General features: G+C 47.6%; 2 protein-coding genes across 4 annotated transcripts; one reads left to right on the top strand and one right to left on the bottom strand.

Annotated features, from left to right (window-relative positions):
- Nucleotides 1-1,188: 1,188 nt before the first annotated feature.
- On the bottom strand, nt 1,189-6,768 carry PEX11A (peroxisomal biogenesis factor 11 alpha). Of its 2 annotated transcripts, none has more exons than XM_072043595.1 (3): nt 6,629-6,768; nt 5,892-6,007; nt 1,189-4,437 (listed from the first exon to the last, which is right to left on the bottom strand). In XM_072043595.1, the coding sequence occupies exons 1-3, from the start codon at nt 6,766-6,768 to the stop codon at nt 3,872-3,874; spliced, it is 822 nt and encodes a 273-aa protein (XP_071899696.1). In that variant the 3' UTR covers nt 1,189-3,871. The 2 variants fall into 2 exon arrangements, with proteins under 2 accessions (XP_071899696.1, XP_005030740.2); XM_005030683.5 differs by lacking the exon at nt 6,629-6,768 and adding an exon at nt 6,085-6,249.
- On the top strand, nt 6,723-17,760 carry WDR93 (WD repeat domain 93). Of its 2 annotated transcripts, none has more exons than XM_072043593.1 (15): nt 6,723-6,986; nt 7,592-7,787; nt 8,411-8,475; nt 9,069-9,151; nt 10,051-10,174; nt 11,259-11,346; nt 11,959-12,142; nt 12,330-12,400; nt 12,819-12,905; nt 13,201-13,326; nt 13,807-14,023; nt 14,714-14,774; nt 15,527-15,683; nt 15,937-16,114; nt 17,201-17,760. In XM_072043593.1, the coding sequence occupies exons 1-15, from the start codon at nt 6,723-6,725 to the stop codon at nt 17,316-17,318; spliced, it is 2,019 nt and encodes a 672-aa protein (XP_071899694.1). In that variant the 3' UTR covers nt 17,319-17,760. The 2 variants fall into 2 exon arrangements, with proteins under 2 accessions (XP_071899694.1, XP_071899695.1); XM_072043594.1 differs by lacking the exon at nt 6,723-6,986 and adding an exon at nt 7,336-7,508.
- The last annotated feature ends 467 nt before the right edge of the window (nt 17,761-18,227 follow it).

Here is an 18,227-nt window from a genome sequence, read left to right as displayed (position 1 = left end):
TGCAGGGGGCTGGAGTAGTTAATTTATTTCCATGCCCAACAGCAGGATCACCATCCCCAAATCACTGCTGGCAAGTGTCTGCCCAGTTTCTTTTTAAATAATGTCTTCCCTGGCAATCTATTTAGTGTTTTGTTTTACTTCAGTTCAACGTAAAATCACCTGTGTGATTTAATTCTCCTTCGTGGCAATATAAACGTACCTCTTGCATGGAGTTAGAGACCAATTTACTGCCTTCCCCTTGGCAGAAAGCCTTTTAGACACATGAATACCCTTCACACCCTCTCTCAGTCACCTTTCCTCTACAAAACCAGTTCACCTGATCCCTCCCCAGAGCTGTTGGGTTTTAGACCTTTGATCACTCTTGCTGCTCACCTGGGACTCTCCAATGGCTCACACGTTTCTTGAAATACCGTGCCAAGCAGGGTACAAATGCTAGAAAAGCCTTGTCTGTGAGTAGATCCCTTATCTCACGTACCATTCTCCTGTTAATTGCTACCATTATGAAATATATATGAGACCAGTAATTCAGAGGGAAATTCGTGCTAAATTGTTGCCGAACGCAATGCTTTGTGCATTACTCAGGAACTGACATTTTGGAGCTTTTAAATTTGCAAAGCTCTTACTGCAGGGGACAGGAGTAAACAGTGAGCTATCAGCAGGAGCTCGGTTTTAATGGCTATCCCTTCCCCATCCCTCCCCATCTCAACCGGAGATGTTATCCTTCACTCTCTGCCCTGAACAGGTGTTCATTATTAAACAACCGCAGCAATTTGCCCCACAACACAGAGCCATCCAAACGAAAGGCTGTTTATAAGGTATTTCAGTGCAGGTGTAGCCATTCTTTTCACCTAGCTGTGCCTGTGCTGGGCTGAGGGCTCCAGCACCAACTGCTTGTACTCAAGGGCAGCCGATGGCAATTCCCCAAATGTCATTTTTCAGGTGATTTCATGTGCACTTTTACCAGGTGCTCACATGTTTACTTCTTAATGTTTTCACATCTGAAATTGGGGTTGTAAATGAGCCTGTAAAATCTGGCTGCCACCCTGCTCCTGTGAAAGGAAAGCTCTATAACCCAAGAGCAAACACAGGCAGTATCTCTTCAACAGTTTTGCCCAATTCGGAGATATGAAAGAGGATTCCTTCTTCAGCATCTCTTCTCCACCCTCTAAATCACACACAGACACGGTGTCATTCTTAGATAAGTTTATTGCTTGTGTTCAAACAGCTGTTCTTATTCCAACTGCTGTATTAGAAACATACAAAGAAAAGGCACTAAAAGGATCTTCTCCACTTGATCGTGATTCTATGGCTTCAGTCACATCACATTAAAATACATTAAATTACTAGCCTCCAGCTGGGGAGCAGAAAGGCAAGTGTTAGTGCTTAACATCCAGTAAAGTTACTCCTGTATGCTCCGTCCTGTTCTATACAGAATGGGGCAGGTAAGGCTGAGAAAGGCTGAAAATTCATTGCCCTGTCTCCCAGGTTAAGTCTGTACTTGTTAATCCACCCCAGTCCCTCCAGGAGAAACATCAAGAACTGGCTTGTGGCTTTGCATAGTGTTTGCTTGGCACATGGGCAAAAAACCCACACTCCTCCCTCTGCAGAGGGCACAGCGAGGTATATCTGGCCAGGGGCCACATCAGCAAGTAAATCTATTTCCCTTTACCTATGAACTACAAGGGAAAAAGAGGAGTAGGCTTGCAAAACAGTGGAAGATCTATTTTGTATCCAAGAGGTCCCCTGAGAGGAATTCGTAATGCAGATTCTTGCAAGAAGACAAAATTCTGTAGGCAAAGGGTAGCCAGACCTCCACTGCCAGGTCGTGGAGATTCTTCTCCTTTCCTTAGGAGAGGAATTAGGAGGGTGTAGGGGTTGCTGCATGTTGGGATAATGATCAATCTGACCAAGGGAGGGATGGGTCACACATTGCCAGCATCTCACTCAAAGGCAAAAGGAGTAAAGGAACAAAACAACCCCATTGTTAAAAAGGGTATCAGGAGGAAGCCCTGGAAGGCAACATATCCATAATGGTCTGAACTGCCAGTACGCTCTGCTTTTAATGGTGTTCATTTCCATATTAAAAAGAAGAGCTGCTGCAGGCCATGTTTGGTCTTCAGACACACTTAATTATCCTGCTCAGCAACCTCTTTTTTCAAACCCTTCATTGGCAGCCTAAGACTTCAGATTCAAAGTGGAAGTGATTCCAGGCGTGACCACAACGACTTAGGGTAAGCTGGGGCCCTGCATTACCATGCCTACTCAATTCCACAGCCCTCTCCTTTTAATAAAGGAGACCAGCGCCTTTTAATTCCTGTTTACAGACAGTATCAGAAGTAATAAGAGAGTACCTTGGTCCTGGTTAGAGTAATCTCTGTTCACATCTCCTGACAGATGACACAAGGAGTCCTTGCATCTGAAAGCAACAGAACACACAGGCTGAGCTCTGATGAAGAAAAGCGATAATTTTGTCTCCTATATATATGATGTGCAAATTTTTCTCAGACAGCGTACTCTGCAAAGTCAGGAGCAACAAAGACTGCATGTCACGTAACTGTGAGGCAGCTGGACACAGCGTTTCTCCTTTAACCTAGATCAGTGCCAGGCAGTCATTCCCAGCTAGGTAACCGAAGAGCAATTCCGCTGTCACAGGGTAAATACAAGGCACTTTCAAATGGTAGAACCAGCGAGGGAATGCAAAAGAAATCTTGTGGTTGTGATGGGAGGATAATGAGGATCAAGAAGGAAAATGTGAAACGTGAATGCCCAAATCCAGGTAATAAGCTTCTCTTCTCAAGGAGATTCTGATACGATCAAGTCCAACTCCATTCCCTTCCCTCCAGGAGCTTACGCAACTGGAAACACTCCCTTGCAGTTTGACTCAACAAGCTCCAAGACAGCCTTCTGTCCTTAAATACAGGTTCCAAAGCACTTTATTACGCTGGATGTTTTCAAGTAAAATTAGAAGAACAAGCTGCTTATCACACTGTGATTAATGTAAAATGGTTGAATTTAGAATCACGGAGGCTTGGGAGTTAAGGTGCATGTGCAATGGGAAATGTAGTGCTCAGGAGAGGTTCCAGATTCACAGCTTTGGAAAGTCAGTTCCCTACAAATCACAGCATTATCGGCAATGAGACCAGCTTTTCCCAGGCACTGTTCTTCACCAAAATCCTCAGCTGGAGAAGTCAGAGTAAGTGGCCAGCAGTCCTTGGCTCACATTAACAAAGGAGAAGAAGAAGGTGCTGATGCCCTGGGACAAAGTTGGCACTCACCAGACCATAGGTCTAGCGTCAACAGTGCGTGCTCGTGTAACGCGGAGATCACTGGAAGGTCAGGAAACACCACTCCTGTTACCATCAAACCACTGCCCACAGACGTCAGGATGCAGGAATCCAGTCCCATCACAACACTCAGGCATTACTTCAGGCCATTTAAGCAGAGCTCCTAACTTGACTGAACACGCTGTAGAAAATTTGACTGCAGGAACCTTTGATTGGTGAATTCTAGCTTTCCAGTGTAAACACGATTAATTATGAGTCCTATTACCTATTGCAGTAGTCGAGGCAGCTATTTCGTAACCCTGTATTAAAATATAAAATCAGTATTTCCTTATCTGGCAGCCACGTTCCAAGTCCTGTTTCTGTCTGTGCAATATTATTTTGTTTTTCCCATTTTCACTCCATTGGGCACCAAACTCATCTGCAAAGAGAGAGGGAAGGAGCAAGGGTGGAGTTCATTTATTCAGAGGACAAAACTCATCTTGAGGTTACTGTGAGATATCTTCATTTGTAAAGTGCCATAGGGAGAATCAAAACCTGTCAGAGGTTCAAAGCCGTCGGCTCACCACATGCCGTGCAGTTTCTCTCTGTCACTGTTTCAGCTTCAGATGAGGGCTTGCTAATGTGAGGATCCCCACCAGAGAGGAGAGGAGGCCACAGAAACCAATCACTCCTGGATTGGTCTTGTAGATCCCCAGTGTATCCAAAGGACCCGTGAGATCACAGAGATTCTTCACCATGTCGAGCACCAGAGGAGGATGATTTTTAAGTATCTGAAACAGTAGGAGGAAAAAACCGTGCACGCCATCACATTTCAAACCATTTAGTTCGTGATTTCGTTTGTCCCGGGAAGAATTCTCCTTCATCTTTCCTTCCTGTACAGCTTGCTCCAGCCTCCACGAGACCTCATACCAATCCCTGGCCAGGTTCATCAGCAGCGAAAAGTAGTAGCACTTGGTGGCCCAGTTCCGCCACTTTGGCACGTCGATGTCAGGCTGGAGTCCAACGCTCTTCAACCACAGGACTGTGTCGCAGACGAAGTACAGGGCACGGGTCAGGTTGGAAGCCGTAAGGCAGACGCGAGGAACCACGTCTGGCAGCTGCGTAGTTCTCCGGGCTGCTACCAATGCGTGCACCGTGTTGCCCAGTCTGAACACTGCAAGAGACACCACGAAGGTTAGCGTGGCTGCTGCAGAGACACAGCTCTAGGCAGCGCGACTCGGCACGTCACTGCCCATAATTCATAAACTTAACAGGTTTCAGGCATTTGTATGCTTAAACATCTTCTCCACTCTTAAGGGAATTGTGAGTTCGCAGTGTGAGAGGCTAGTATTAGGGAGGGAAGGGGTGTAAATCCCTCAGTGTTACTGTCCTAAACACAATTTTGTCAATAGCCAGGAATCACCAGCTTTTCCTGCTGCTCCATTTTCAGTGCTTGGGTGTGCTCTGGACCCACAGAACTCTGAACAGGGCAGTGACACAAACAGAGCCTCCAGTGTCAGTGGTACTCTGCTGTGAATTTCATTTAACACTGGACAGGAGGTGATGTTACTGCATAAACCCCATTGCCACCACGAGCTGCACCTTCCCTAAGCTTCTGCAGAAGCTGGGGGCTTACATGCTGAGCACGCTGACACCCAAGTCCCTTCTCAGCCATGAATTTGTGAGAGGTGCACATCGCTCCCTGCAAACAGGAGCAGTATATTCCACTTCCAGCTATAACACGTAGCAAACCCTATTTCATGCCCTGCACAGGTTAGGTTTCACCTCATGAATGTTAATACAATACCACACAAAATACTTTTAATAACCTGCTGCACTGTAACAGTGACAGATGTTGGCTGTACCCATGTTTAGTGGAGCTGCAAGCGCCCTGAATTTCGGCCTGAAGCCTACCGGAGGTTTGTTTAGCACAGACAAGAGAATTATGGCTGTGCTGATAAACCAGCTGGCCTCTCTCCTGGAAATTACCATACTCCAGAGCTAATTGGCATAATAAAACAAATCTATGGTAACACATTAAATCAGCGTCCTTGCCGCACATGTTGAAACTGCTCCAGAATTGAGTAATTGATAAGTAGGTGTAAGATCAAGCCGAAAGCACACAGGACAACCACAGCAACAAACAGCACAACCCCAACAGGGTGACATGGAACAAAGTGATGCATACAGTTAGAGCACAAGAAAAGGAGAGACGGGGAAAAAAATTAGTAGAGTGTAAGTGCTAAAGAAAAGTCGTGTGAAGTAAAATGTAAGAAGCCACGTTGAAGGATGGTTCTTCAGAGGTGCTTTTCAGGGGATGGGGATCTTTAGTAGTAAGCCACCTTGCTGGGAGGACTGACAGGAGTGCAGTGAGGCAGCGGTGTGCCAAAACTCCTCGTTCTGTCCCAAAACAGGGCTGACAACTTCAACTCCTGCCTGTTAACTCACTGCTCCAGCCCTCCCTGCAGCAACTCATGGCAGAGGAGGCTGGAGGAGCGACAAATGCCTTTGTAGCCGTGCAGATCCTGCCAAGCCAAGGCAGGGTAAGGATGCTGACAGCTCCATGAGTCCACCAGAAGGGTTTTGTGTCCCCAGGAGGCGCTCGCCCCCGGGGACCCCGGCACTTACTCTTCCGTCCCGAGCTCATGCTGGCTTCCAGCTGCTTCAGCTTCAGCACCAGCTCCTCCTTCTCGGCCTGCCGCTGCAGCACATAGCCCAGCAGCATGCAGGTGTACTGCGTGGCTCTGCAAAACACCACAGACACACGGGCTGAGAGCACGGCGGGCACCCGGGGACCCCGGCACAAGGGCCGAGCACTCACCGTAGGAGCCTCTCGCGGCCCTGGCTGCGCTCGGTGAAGTCCACGAAGCGCTGCATGGCGCCGGGGCAGCCCCGCCGGCACCGGCACCGGCACCACAACGGCGGCCGCTCCCGCTCCGCCCCGCTCCGCCCCGCTCCGCCGCCGGAACCCCCCCGCTCCGGGCTCTGCTTCCCCGGCCGGGCCGCGGCGCTGCCGGCCCGTTGCCATGGCGACCGGCAACAGCAGGGCAGGTGCGGGGCGGTGTCACCGCGAAAAGCTTCCCCCCCCCCCTCCTCCCAGGTTGTTGTTTTTTTTTTCTTTTAATGCTTTTTCATAAATCTTATCCACCTCACTCCTAAACTTTGACTTTATTTATTTATTTTTTAATGTAAAATATCAGTGTCTTTGCCTCCGATATTCGCAGAGCGGAACAAAAACAAAGTAACAGAGGGGATGCAACAAGTAGAAATAAACAATACAGAGAAACTTTGCTCTGCCCACTCCCAAAGGAACCCTCTTCCCTCTTAACTATCATTAACCAGATTTTCTTTTTTTTCCCCTTTACCTCATGAAAGTAGATATTGTGCGATTCTTCGTTCTCCTGCACCTGCTGTGGTTACTGCACCGGTGCTGTGCTCTGCACTGCGAGAGGCAGCACGATGCCCGCGCGTGTCCGGAAGCATTCCCTGGAGATTCCTCCGCCATCTGAAGAGGACTGGCTGAAGGATGATGAGGAAGACTTCTTCCAGCAGGATCCCGAGCGAATACGCGATGTGTTGCCTCAGCCCTTCAGGATGGCCAACAAACTGGTGATGCTGGTTTTTGAAAATGCTATGGAAATCATCGAAAGAAGGGAGACGCTCCGAGAAGCACAAAAACTGAAGGGCCAGCCCACAAAATGCTTTCCTACAGCTGAATTCCAGGTACAGAGCCCCTTACACCAGGGACAGCAGCAATTACCTTGCCAGTTTCTCTAGTGAATATCCATTCAGTTGGCTTTACATCCTTCTGTTCATCACCTTCCTCAGAATCCACCACCATCTCCCCGATTCATTTCAAAAGGGCTGCAGTTTCTCAGCTTGTCCAACAGGTTCTGCTTGCCACCCATCTATCACATCTCTCTGAAAAGAAAGAAGCAGGTATTAAAGAGCATTAAATTCACCTTCTGCTTCCTTGGCTTGCTCCACCCTTGTTGAGCCCAGAAGGTAATTAGTCAGTAGCATACAAATGAGCAAGCTCAGCTTTGTGTAATAGTGAATATGCTGTGAGCAGGTTTTTCTTTTTATTTTATTGTTATTTTTATTTCTGAGAGAAATAAACTCTCTAATTCCTGACCAAGCAATCTCTGTGACAGAGATGTGACCTTCTTCCCCTGCTCTTCTGATGAAAGCTCATGCAAAAGCTTCTCCCTTGTAGAACAAATCAGCCTTTGCTACTGGTGAAAGGTTAGGAGATTATTGCTGGTGTGGCTGATGTATCCCCCTCATCTGTAGTGGTGGGGTGCACACATCTTTTCCTCTCTTGGTAGGTAACTGGAACAGCCAATTGCCTGTCAGTGTCTGGAAAATTCATCTTTGTTGGTCTGTCTGTGGGTCTGGCTGCCTTCAGGATGTACGACTGTAAGCAGGTCTGTGTTTGGGATGCAGTCAAGACAGAGATTTGTGTCATCCGCTCCTCGGACTTGGGGAACGAGCACCATGTCCTGCTCACTGTGGATGAAATGGGTAGGTGTGACATGGGTTTCCCTGACCTGGCTGGTGGATGGCTGGGCTCTGGAGCTGAAGAGTTGGTAGCTGCTTTATGGAAGAGTGCTAAATCAGGAGGAATGTGAGCGTGGCTGTTGTATTTCCTAGAAAGCCCTGCAAAGAGTGTTAGGTAACGGGTTGTAGGGTGATAGAGTGGCCCTAGGGCCTTGGGATTAGGAAAGGGTGTGGGTTTGGTGTCCTTGCTGGAACAGCAGAGGCAGATGCAGGGCTGAGGCTGAAGTGCAGTAAGTTTTAGACCAGATGGAAAGAAGCATTGCTAGGTGTGACCTCCTGCTTGTGCTTTGTTTCAGCACCTGTAATTGTACAGCCCTGTGGTGAATAAGTTTGTTTGTTGATTCGTCTGAAAGCTGTCATTTCTGGCGGAGGTGCTTTTCAGACTGTCTTATCCATCTCTGTGTACAATCAAGTGTTTGCTGGTAATGACATAAGGAAGCCACTGGAAGCAGTGGGATATTCTTCCTTGAGCCCAGAAAAAAACACAAAAACATAGTCCTGTCCACTCTCCTGCAGATATTGTAACAGCCCTCTCCCAAGAGCATGGCTACCATCTGTTCACTTTCCTCTTCCTATTTCTATTCCAGGGCTTGTCTCGCTCTTCTGCTTTCACAGGGAAAGCTTCCTACTCATTAAGATCTTAAATGAGGTGGTAAGTACTGATTTAATTGCATAGACACTGCGTAAGGACTAGTAAATAATCAATCATGAAGAGTACTAATTGCTCTCAGGAAATTATGTCATGGGCAGCCACATGCTGACACCAGAGCTCATTCACTGAGCCAGGAGCATGCAGGTTGGCTGGTGATGTGACATATGCTCTCTGAGTGCCAAAGTCATCCCATGCCAACATCCCAGAGATGTGTCTGCAACAAAAGTAGCTGCTGGAAGTCCCTGACACCATCCTATATGAACCAGAGGAATAATTCTTCATTTAGACTAGTCTCAGGGAAGTGTTTTTCAGAACTAATGGCTTACATACACCTCAGAAGGACAGCCTGATGCAAGGTGCAAACTAAACATCTCTGAGGTGCTTAGACAGAGCACGCAAGAGCAGCATTAAGGGCCACCAGACCTTCCTGCCAACCCAGAGGAAACCTGAGAAACAAAACTCTAGGCACAAGATACTTTACTGGGAAAGAATATTCAGTTCTGTTCTTCCAGCACTATTGAGAACTGTGCAAGGCCGTGGAGCTCTGTGACTCAGTGATCTTGCTTTGACGCCAGCCTGCTTTTGTTTGGCAGGAAGATATTAGCAAGCGAAGTACTTGTGTGGAGGTGGTGCTGTCCTCAGGAGGTGATTATGCAGGAGTCCTGCTGCAAGGCAAGTGCAAGAACATGGTGTGTTTGATGACGTCTGTTGTGTTCTAGCACAGGGGCCATCAGCAATGCTTTTGAAATGTTCCAAGCATTCTGGGTTCCCAGGGATCTTGTTCCTAATCTTCCCAGTCCCTCTTCCAGCTTAGAGACGTGCTCCTGCCGCTCCCTTTCCTCCCAAAAGGCCTGGTATGGATCAGCACTGATCCCAAAAGTTGGCTGATTGGAACTGGTCAGTGCAGTTCCCAGCTCCCATTAGGCTCAACGAAGCAGAGGCTAAGTGAAGGCTCTTCTTCTCCCCATAATTATTTACCTCAGTTCTTTCTCTGATTCACCATGGCTCACTTTTATGCTGCAAGTATGTAGACCTGAAGAACTTTCTCTGCTGACATAAGCCGGACAGCACAGAGACAGTTTCTAAAAACACTACAACCAACTCTCCTTGCTGTTGTTTCATGGCAGCTGCCTCTGCCAACTCATTTGCTGCTAGCATGTTTTCTGGACCCCTTTGGTGGAACCTGCCTGGACATGTGCTGAGAATGATTTATATAAGATTGATTAAAATATATATCTCAACCATTTGTAGTGAGCCAATGTGTGAAACCATGTCTCACTTCCTGCTTTACTTCAGAGGTTTCATGTCAAATTCTTTGACTGCGTGGCTTCATGGAATTTATTTGGTGGTTGTGGGACTTTGAGGGGCTGAACTACAGGCTGTGATGTCAGTCTTAGTCAAGTATGTGAAGCCCTAAGTGGGAGGAGAGGTGGGATACACGGAGTTCACCGGGATTTTATATTTCAAAAACTCTCCACATTTTGTTTTAATGATTTAAGATAACAGAGGGTGCTTGCTTGAAAGACCTTTACTCCTTGTTTCCAGTTGCTCAACAAAGTTTCCCAATGCAGGCAGCTCAGAAGTTTGGCTGGAGGTCTACCGATTGCCCAAGGATTCCTGGCTGAAGGAGACAGAGAAGAGCTCAGGAGCTGCAGCAGGGCTGGCTTTCAGGGAGAAGAGGTCAAGCTGGACATCTGTGGTACAAAACAGTTCCACCCCTCTCCCTGCTATTTTTTTCTTATACCCTTTTGCCTACAGGTCTTTCCCCAAACCTTGCTCTTGCAGACAGCAACAGCAAGATACAGGCTGAACAAGTCTGTCAGCCCAGGGGGATGGAGCATGAGTCTCTACAGCAGCCCATCCCACATTTCACAAGGCCTTTGTGTTATTGGGACATGTTTACTCTCCCAAGACAGGCTTTCCAATGAGGTTCCTTTGGTCCCAGGGCTAGCATTCCTGCTGCTCCTCCCTGAAACCGTCAGCTCCTTTCCCAGCAGTATTGCCCCATCTGATGAGGCCCTGTGCAAGGATATTCCCACAGGGTTTCTCCCTTATGTTATTAGGGGAAGGTGGAGGAGCACAGTGGGAATCAGGCCTGAGATCTCCACTCAGAAGTCTGGTCCTGCAAGGGCCTATGACTTAGGTTCCTGTTTTAGACTGCCTGTGAGAGGGATCTGGGGGGCTCATAGCTGAATCCACCTGAGCAAGACAATATCTCCGCCCTGCCTCAGTTAGTTTGTTTGAACTAACCAATGCAATCACCAGTTCTTTGGCAAAAAAAAAGTCTGGAGCTGCATGGAGACTGTTTTACAGAGATAGTAACTGGCCTCAGTGAGCGTCCTGGGCTGTTGCAGGAAATCTTAAAAGCTGAGTCAGTGCTTAACCCTCTCCTACATCACTTTCACCCTTCTAGATTTCACCTTTCCACACATAGACACCTTCTGCCCAGAACCTCCAGCTAACCCTCTGTAATACCTGCCTCATACCTCTTGCTTCTCCTTCAGCAGAGACTTTTCTGGGCATTTAAGAGCGAACTCCTCCATACTTTGTAATGGTGTTAAGGAACTAGTGACCTCCCTCAGGTTTCTGTGTTTTGGCCTGAAGAATGAGCCTAAAATGAGTATCTCAATATTGGAGGCAATGAGAGCTTTGTGTATGCTTCCTTCAGGAAGCATTCAATTCCTATAAACTTCTAACAGGTGAAAACTTAGCAGCATTGAACACAGCACAGCTCCAGGGAAGCCACTTTTTCCGTTTTTCTGTTTGACATTTTTCTGTTGCAGGAGTCTTTTGTGTCTGCAAACAAAGCTGAGGCAAAGCTGAGTCTCCCAGTGCTGGTGCTGAAAGTGAAGCCACCCAAACCCATTACAGGTCAGGGACTGTTTATATGCTTAGAACATGCCGTCTTCTTCAGGTGGCAAAGGATTTGTGGCCCTTAAGTCTACAGAACAGTCAGAAAACTTCAGTAATGTGTTCCTTAGTCCCTTCCTGGCCTATATTTATTAGCACAAAACACTTCAGTGTGTCTGAAAGTGGTTGTCATACACCCTTGGCTTCATTGTCACCAGAGAGGGAGGAGACTGCTCCTAGATTCTGGCAACCTGACAGCACCATTACTTTTGTCACTCTGAGTCCTGGATTCAGGGACATACTGAAGCTTTACAGAGAGGATGGGGAGGGAGCAGACATTGTGCTGGGGCGATGTCAGGGAGAATGCCACAGAAAGGCAAGGTTAGCTCTGACTTGCTCTAATCCCTGCCTCCAAATACTGGAAAATGGGTTAGTGATATGGAGAGTCTCAGAGAATATATTAATGTTGAAATAGTTGTACCAGGAAAATGCAGTGTGGTCCTCTTCAAGACAATGCCACCCTGAAGGTGGAATGGTAAAAGTGCATCTGGGGCTCTCCCACATCTTCATGGTGCATGGGCTGTGCCTCTTTCTCCCAGGGCTGTGCCTCTTTCCTTTATGTTTGCAATCTAGGAACTAATTTTAAAAGCCCTTTGGATGCCTTGAAGAAAGTGGATGATGGCAGCATGCTTGGCTTGGGGCACAATCACCTGATCAAGGACTCTCAGTGGGAGCAACACGAGGCAATCTTCCGCAGCATTTATCGGGAGTTTCTGGAGGCTGAGGGTGAGAGTGAGAGCAAGGATGAGGTTCCCAGGTGAGTGAGAGTCCCAGCCAGCATTTCATTCCATGAGTCTTCAACATGGGACACTTCAAGTGTTGACGGAAACCTCTTTCTTAGCTCTGTTCCCCAGGGTGTCAGGGCAGGGGGCTAGAGCAACTCCAGAACCTGTTGCATCACTGTCTACTTATCAAGGCCTTTCTTTACTTGACTCCTTTTTCAGGCGTGCAACTTTTCATTTTCTCCTGCCCAGCTGGATCCTACAGGGGGGAACTGACATAAAAGTACAGCCAGGTAACTCAACTGAGCAAAAAGATGTGGAGTATGTCATTGCATGACATTGAGCTCCAGTTAGAACTCAGTGACTCAGGGTTGGGTTGGCTCTATAAATTCCATCTTCAAAAGCATAAGTCTGGGTAAAACTGTCAGCCCTAAGACTGTTAAGTCAGTCACCGGCATGAAGTCAAAAAAACTTGGCTCCTTGGTTTAAAATAACTAAATGAGGGGGACACATAAGCAAGGAAAAAAAAAAAAGACAAGGGAGTGTTTGTTGTGTTCTAGTTTGTGGGAGCAGAGTTTCTATAAGTCTTGTCAGGGAAACCATGAAAGCCTAGATAACAGCTTTCTAATTGGGGTTTTCGTGTCCTGGATTGTTCTTTTCTTTGTCCCTTGATATCCTTCTCTATTTTTATTGTCCCCTTCTCCATTCTAGATGTTCCAGCTAGCATCAGTGTGTACTGGGACGGAAGCCACAATCTCTGTTTCTATTTACTTAACCGTCCACTCAAGGAGAGAGTGGGTAAGGAAGTCTTACAGAGCACTTCAGGGAGTGAGAGTGTTCAGTGGCCAGTAGCTGTCCCTCAGCCAGATCTTCCGTTATTCAGGGAAATGAGGAATGGGGAGGAGAGCTACACCATATCTTGTGTGTTAGGCTGCCATTTGGATTGCAGGGCTCTGTGTTGTACAGGCTGACAGAATCCTGTCAAGAGACTGCAGAATGGTTCATGTTTTATCAGGAAACTGGAAGCTGGTACTGTGAGAGAGAATGTTCTGCACTTTCTTACAGTTATCCATCTTCCTGTCCTTCTGTTTAGATGCTGATCTGAAACCTGATGTTGTGTGGCCATGTGCAGCTCCAATTGCATGCTCAGCTGTCAGTTCCTGGTACCTGGCACTGGCATGTGAAGATTCAGCAATAACTATTTGGGATAAACACCTAGGTGAGCTTTTGGTACTGTGCACTGGGATCACAATGGATAGATATTTCCCTTCCTTAGGAGTGTGAGGCTCTGGCTTGGCATGAACAGGGAGCTGCCAGTGAATTTACAAGCAAATCTGAAATTAATTTGGACTCGCTTGTTCATGGGATGCTCTGCCAGAAGTTGCCAAAGCAGCCTGACTCCGTAGCCCTGACAGAACCATTCCCATGCACAGCAATGCAGGGGCTGTGAACTGCTGCATCGAGGACTGACTCCTCTTTCGTCCTGTGACTGTGGGACAGTCACTACTTTGCCACTGCATCCTCAGGCTATCTTTGAGGCTGTTGTGGCATCATAGTCCAGGATGCCCTCAGTGGAAGTATCATTCTGCCATGATGCATGGTTCTTCTGGCAGAAGAATCTTCTTCTGCCATCAAGGCTATTCTGCTGCCTATTTATTTATTTATTTATTTGATTAATTTTTATTTAATGCCTCTCCAGGATATCCACTGTCTGTGACTGTCATGCCAGAGAAACGTCCCATACGTAGCATCCACTTCCTGCAGAGTGCTGCAGCTGCCAGCAGTGAGACACCTTGCCCTGGTACAGATCCTCCCTCTCCAGCCGTGGAGCTTTTAGTGCTGTGTACAGATGGGTCTTTGTATTTGTTAAGAGCATCCAGGGCCAAGAAGCCCAGCATCACGCTCCTGGCAGACAGGTGAGGTAGTCTCTGATAGATCTCACTCCAGACAAGGGAGCTGGGTTATAGTGCTCAGGTCCATCAGGGAGGCCCAGACCTCAGTGGGACAGAGGAGACAGAGGACTTTCTACTGCCTTCAACCAGATAGCTCTGCCATGTTGCTGTCAGCAGCAAAGATGGCTTTGCTAGAAGTCAGTCCCAGTCCTAAAATCCAGTGGTTGTTCCAGAACGATGACTATTCCTGGGCTCTGTGCACTAGAACACAGGGGCTTGTAGCACTGCTCTAGGGCTGATGTTCAGCTAGCTGTGTCTCTGCCAGGTACCCAGGGCCCTTCTCTCTTCTGTCCTTGCCGTAGTAACGTCCACTTGGAAGTCAAAATAAGCATTTCCTGACATATTTCTATCAACTTGACTTTCTCTTATCCCTTTGGTTTGAGGAGAAGAGAGGCTGCTTCTGCTCTGGGAGCTGTGGTTTCCTGCCTCCATGTCAGGCAGAGGACTTGAATCTCCAATGTAGTTCTTGTGCAGCTATGCACAAGACAGGCCTTGGGGGTTCCTGCCCAGGAGGAAGCGGCTTTGTTTGTGTAGGGAAGGGGCTTGGCTGGAACCTCATGCCAGCCCCTGTAGCTTATATCGCCATTGCCATTCTTACAGCCTCTCAGTACATGTGATATGGATGAAACAGTGGCAACTGAATCTGTTTTACAGGCCTGAAGATCCGAACCTTGCTGTCACTGCAGTGGTGCCTGTCCTGGCATTCCCCAGTGCTGTGAGTATTGCTGCCAGGTTCTTTAAGAACTGGGTAAGAGCACAGGTCCATCTGGCCTAGCACCCTCTTTCCAGTGATGGCTGTAACTGGGTGCTTGGAAGAATAAGAACAGCGCAAGCAGATGTTGCTGTCCTCACATTCTTTCCCAGCCTCCAGCTATTTTCAGCTCAAGGACTTCCTGCACTAGTTACAGTTCTGCATGTACCTTCTAACTCTCAAATGATTTCTCTTCCTTTATCTTACTTGGTATCCCCTTGTAGCTTTCCCTTGTTATCTAATGACCACTGAGGTGGGAGGCACTGGAGGCCTGCACATGGGAGGGTCCAGCTGCAAAAATGAGAGCTGTGAAGCTTCCAGGATCAGGGTCAATACAGGAGGGCATCATGGTGGGAAGTTGTAAGCACAAGTTCAGACAGACCTTTCAAGTAGCCTCCAAGTTTTCAGGCTTGGGGAGAAAAGGACTAAAAGCCTTTCACCAGAGCCAGCCATGTAGAAGACTGCATCTACTTAATTTCTGACTTGTCCTGCTGCCCCTTCCCAATCCCAACCAAGCAATTCTGGTCCAAGTTCCCTGCACAGCCTGTTCTTGGCTTGCTGTGGTCCTATGACTACTGGGCAAGCAAAGAAAACAGCATCATAGTTGGGGATGTCAAATCCTCAGTGTCAAGTCCTGAATGACATTCCCTGCCCTTTCCAGGAAATGCTTTTCACCTCTCTTAGATCCACCTTTAAGTCTCAACTTGCTGTTTCAGGCCCTGGTTTTCTCTTGGGATGGCACGGTGTCCTTGATGAATACTGCCACATCGCAAATGGTTTGCTGCTTCAACAGTCCACCTTCTCATGCTGTAGCATCCCCCTGGCAGCCAGTGTTCACATTGGATACTGTGAATTGGTGCCTGCTTCTTCGAGGTGGGTATCAAGATACAAAGTGTGACTGTGCAGTGATGTGGCAGCGAGAGGGCAAAGGACACTGCTGGGCTGTGTTTCTTGGCAGACAAATGTCTGGGGAGGGCACAAATTCTCACAGCGTGACCTCATGAGTTAGTCTAGTAGAATCGCTCAGACCTGACTAGCTCTTGTATACTCTGTACATCTCTGTATCTCTTGTATAGCTCTTGTACATCTCTGGTAAGAGACCTCCACTGTTCTTGTCTCTGTCTAGGAGACGAGCAGCAGACAGATGCATTGGCACAGAGCAGAGCCAGTCACAGCACCATCTTCCTCTTTTACTTCAACTCCTACCCACTGGAGGAGGCTTTCCCAAAGAAACCAGATTTGCCTTTCAAGTCCTTACAGAACCTGTCATTGTTTGAGAGATGTAACATGTTCTTGCGTGATAGGTAAGAGTCTCCTTCTGCCTGATAGGTAAGTGCATTGATGTTAGCTGTGGCATTGCTGAGGTCCAAGCAGGGTCTCAACTTGGAGCCTCTGGGTTCTTCTGTGTACTGTGACACAGACTTATGTCTGGATAAGGTTGATGTTCAGCTAGTTGGATCCCTGCCAGCCACCAAAAACATGTGCCCCTTCCTTCTCTCCCTTCTGTCATCCATAGAATAACTTGCAACTGTATGTCAGGATGCCTGGGGCAGGCCTCTCCTTCCAAGAGGACTTGCTAGTTCTAAGTGGTTTTTGTACAACACAGGATGTGCAAGGTTGTCAGATAATATGATTCTTGCTTAACTGTTGTCCTCTTCCTTTTGACCCCATAGACATGCAGAACTGGGATCTCTTTGTATGTTGCTGCTCACCTCCATTCCTGGGTTAATTTGTTGCTTAAGTAGCTTTATGTTGTATGTTTCTTGGTTTGAGAATGTCCCTGGCACCCTCATGACAAGGTTGCAGCCAGAGCTTAGTTGATGTGCTGAATTCATGCTGTCACTAGATGGCAATGTGACATCTCTTATTGGATGACTTTTTCCTTGAATTCTTACCTGGAGCCAGTTCCACGTCAGTGACGTTCTGTTCATTCTTATCACTATGCTTTAGTTCTCCAATTTGAAGTGGAACAGGTAGGTACAGGTATGACCTTACAGGACTTATTACCTGGTAGTCTTTTCTGATTCCTTGTCTCCAGGGTGAATCCTGTGGTGTTTTCTGATTAGTTACAGATAGAAAAGTGAAAGTTTCATCCTATGCCACTGGTTCTGTCCCCACTTCTTAAAAAGATGGAGAGCAGACTCTTGTCTGCCTCATGCCAGAAACACTGGTGAGACATCACCTCCCCTCTGGGCACTGAGAGCTCAGGCCAGAGCAGACCAGATATGACTGCAGTGAGACCTGTGTCTACAGACTGTCAGGCAAAGAGAAATACAGAGGCTCCTGCTATGAAGAGCAGCCCCAGGGACCCTTGGGGAGCCAGGCTAGGGTTGTGTGAGCATTGGGAGAATGGCAGTGACTGTTCTAACTCCCTCTTCTTCCCCTGCTAGTCAGCAGTGCCTGGTAGGACTCGAGGAGCAGTTGCCTGAGTACTGGAGTCGGCTGCAGGCACGAGCAGCTGGCATGGACAAGGAGAGTCAGAAAATAAAGGGACAGAAGAAGCCATAGTCAGCCATGCATCCTGAGGACCAGGTTCTGCGGTATCCTAATCCTACAGACCTGTGATCCAGCACTGATATTTTAACAGCATCTCTGTTCAAATCTATCCTGCTGCTTTCCAGCCTGGGGCAATTTGTTATCTGAACTATCTGCTTGTCTGCCACAGCCACAAGGATCTGCTCGCGACTCTCTGCTTATCTAACCTTCAGCCTGTTCCAGCAGGGTTCAGCTCTTCCTCATGGGAGATCAACACAGCTGATGGAAGAGTCTTCAAGTAGGAAAGAACTCTTACCAAGGTGGTACGTGAAACAACTGTGTGCTTCAGCTAAGGGTTTGTGCTGGATCTCTGAGTCCTCTCAGAGACCTGGAACATCAGAGCAATACGGTATGTTACAATGTCCCTCTTTAACAAAGCCTTTCCTCCAATAAATGTCTCTCACACTTCACAAGACTGGCTTTTTTACCAGACTCTGATTTTCTGTCCTTCTGTTTTTGAGGCTCACCAGCATGTGTCATCTTCTGTTCTAACCCAGATGGGCAGGCAGCAGCATCCTTGTGCTCAGCAAGGGATCTGGTCTTTTCAAACTAGGCAGCAAATCAGCCTTGAAAGTGGGCATCCCCCAGAGCATACAGGGTTGCAGGGCTAAACCACAGTGACCCTGCAGAGTGCTTCAGGTCTGACCTGGGCTGCTCCTTAGTCAAGTTGTTTCTTTTGACTTGAAAGAAGGAAGATTTGAGATAATACTACTTAGGATTTGCAGTCTGGAAATGTTCACACGAGATCACTGGGTTAAGTTCAAGCTAGGATTGGTGTTTGAGCCAAGTATTGATGTCACTGAGGAGCAGGACAGAAGCTGGGGAGTTCAGAGAAGTCAGCGCTACGCTGAGCCAAAGACAGGCCAGGAGCATGGCCAAGCA

The sequence above is a fragment of the Anas platyrhynchos genome, chromosome 11, assembly GCF_047663525.1.
Source record: "Anas platyrhynchos isolate ZD024472 breed Pekin duck chromosome 11, IASCAAS_PekinDuck_T2T, whole genome shotgun sequence".
Taxonomy (NCBI): Eukaryota; Metazoa; Chordata; class Aves; order Anseriformes; family Anatidae; genus Anas; species Anas platyrhynchos.
The sequence above is the reverse complement of the archived record's forward strand: the minus strand, read 5'-3'. Positions and strand labels throughout refer to the sequence as shown.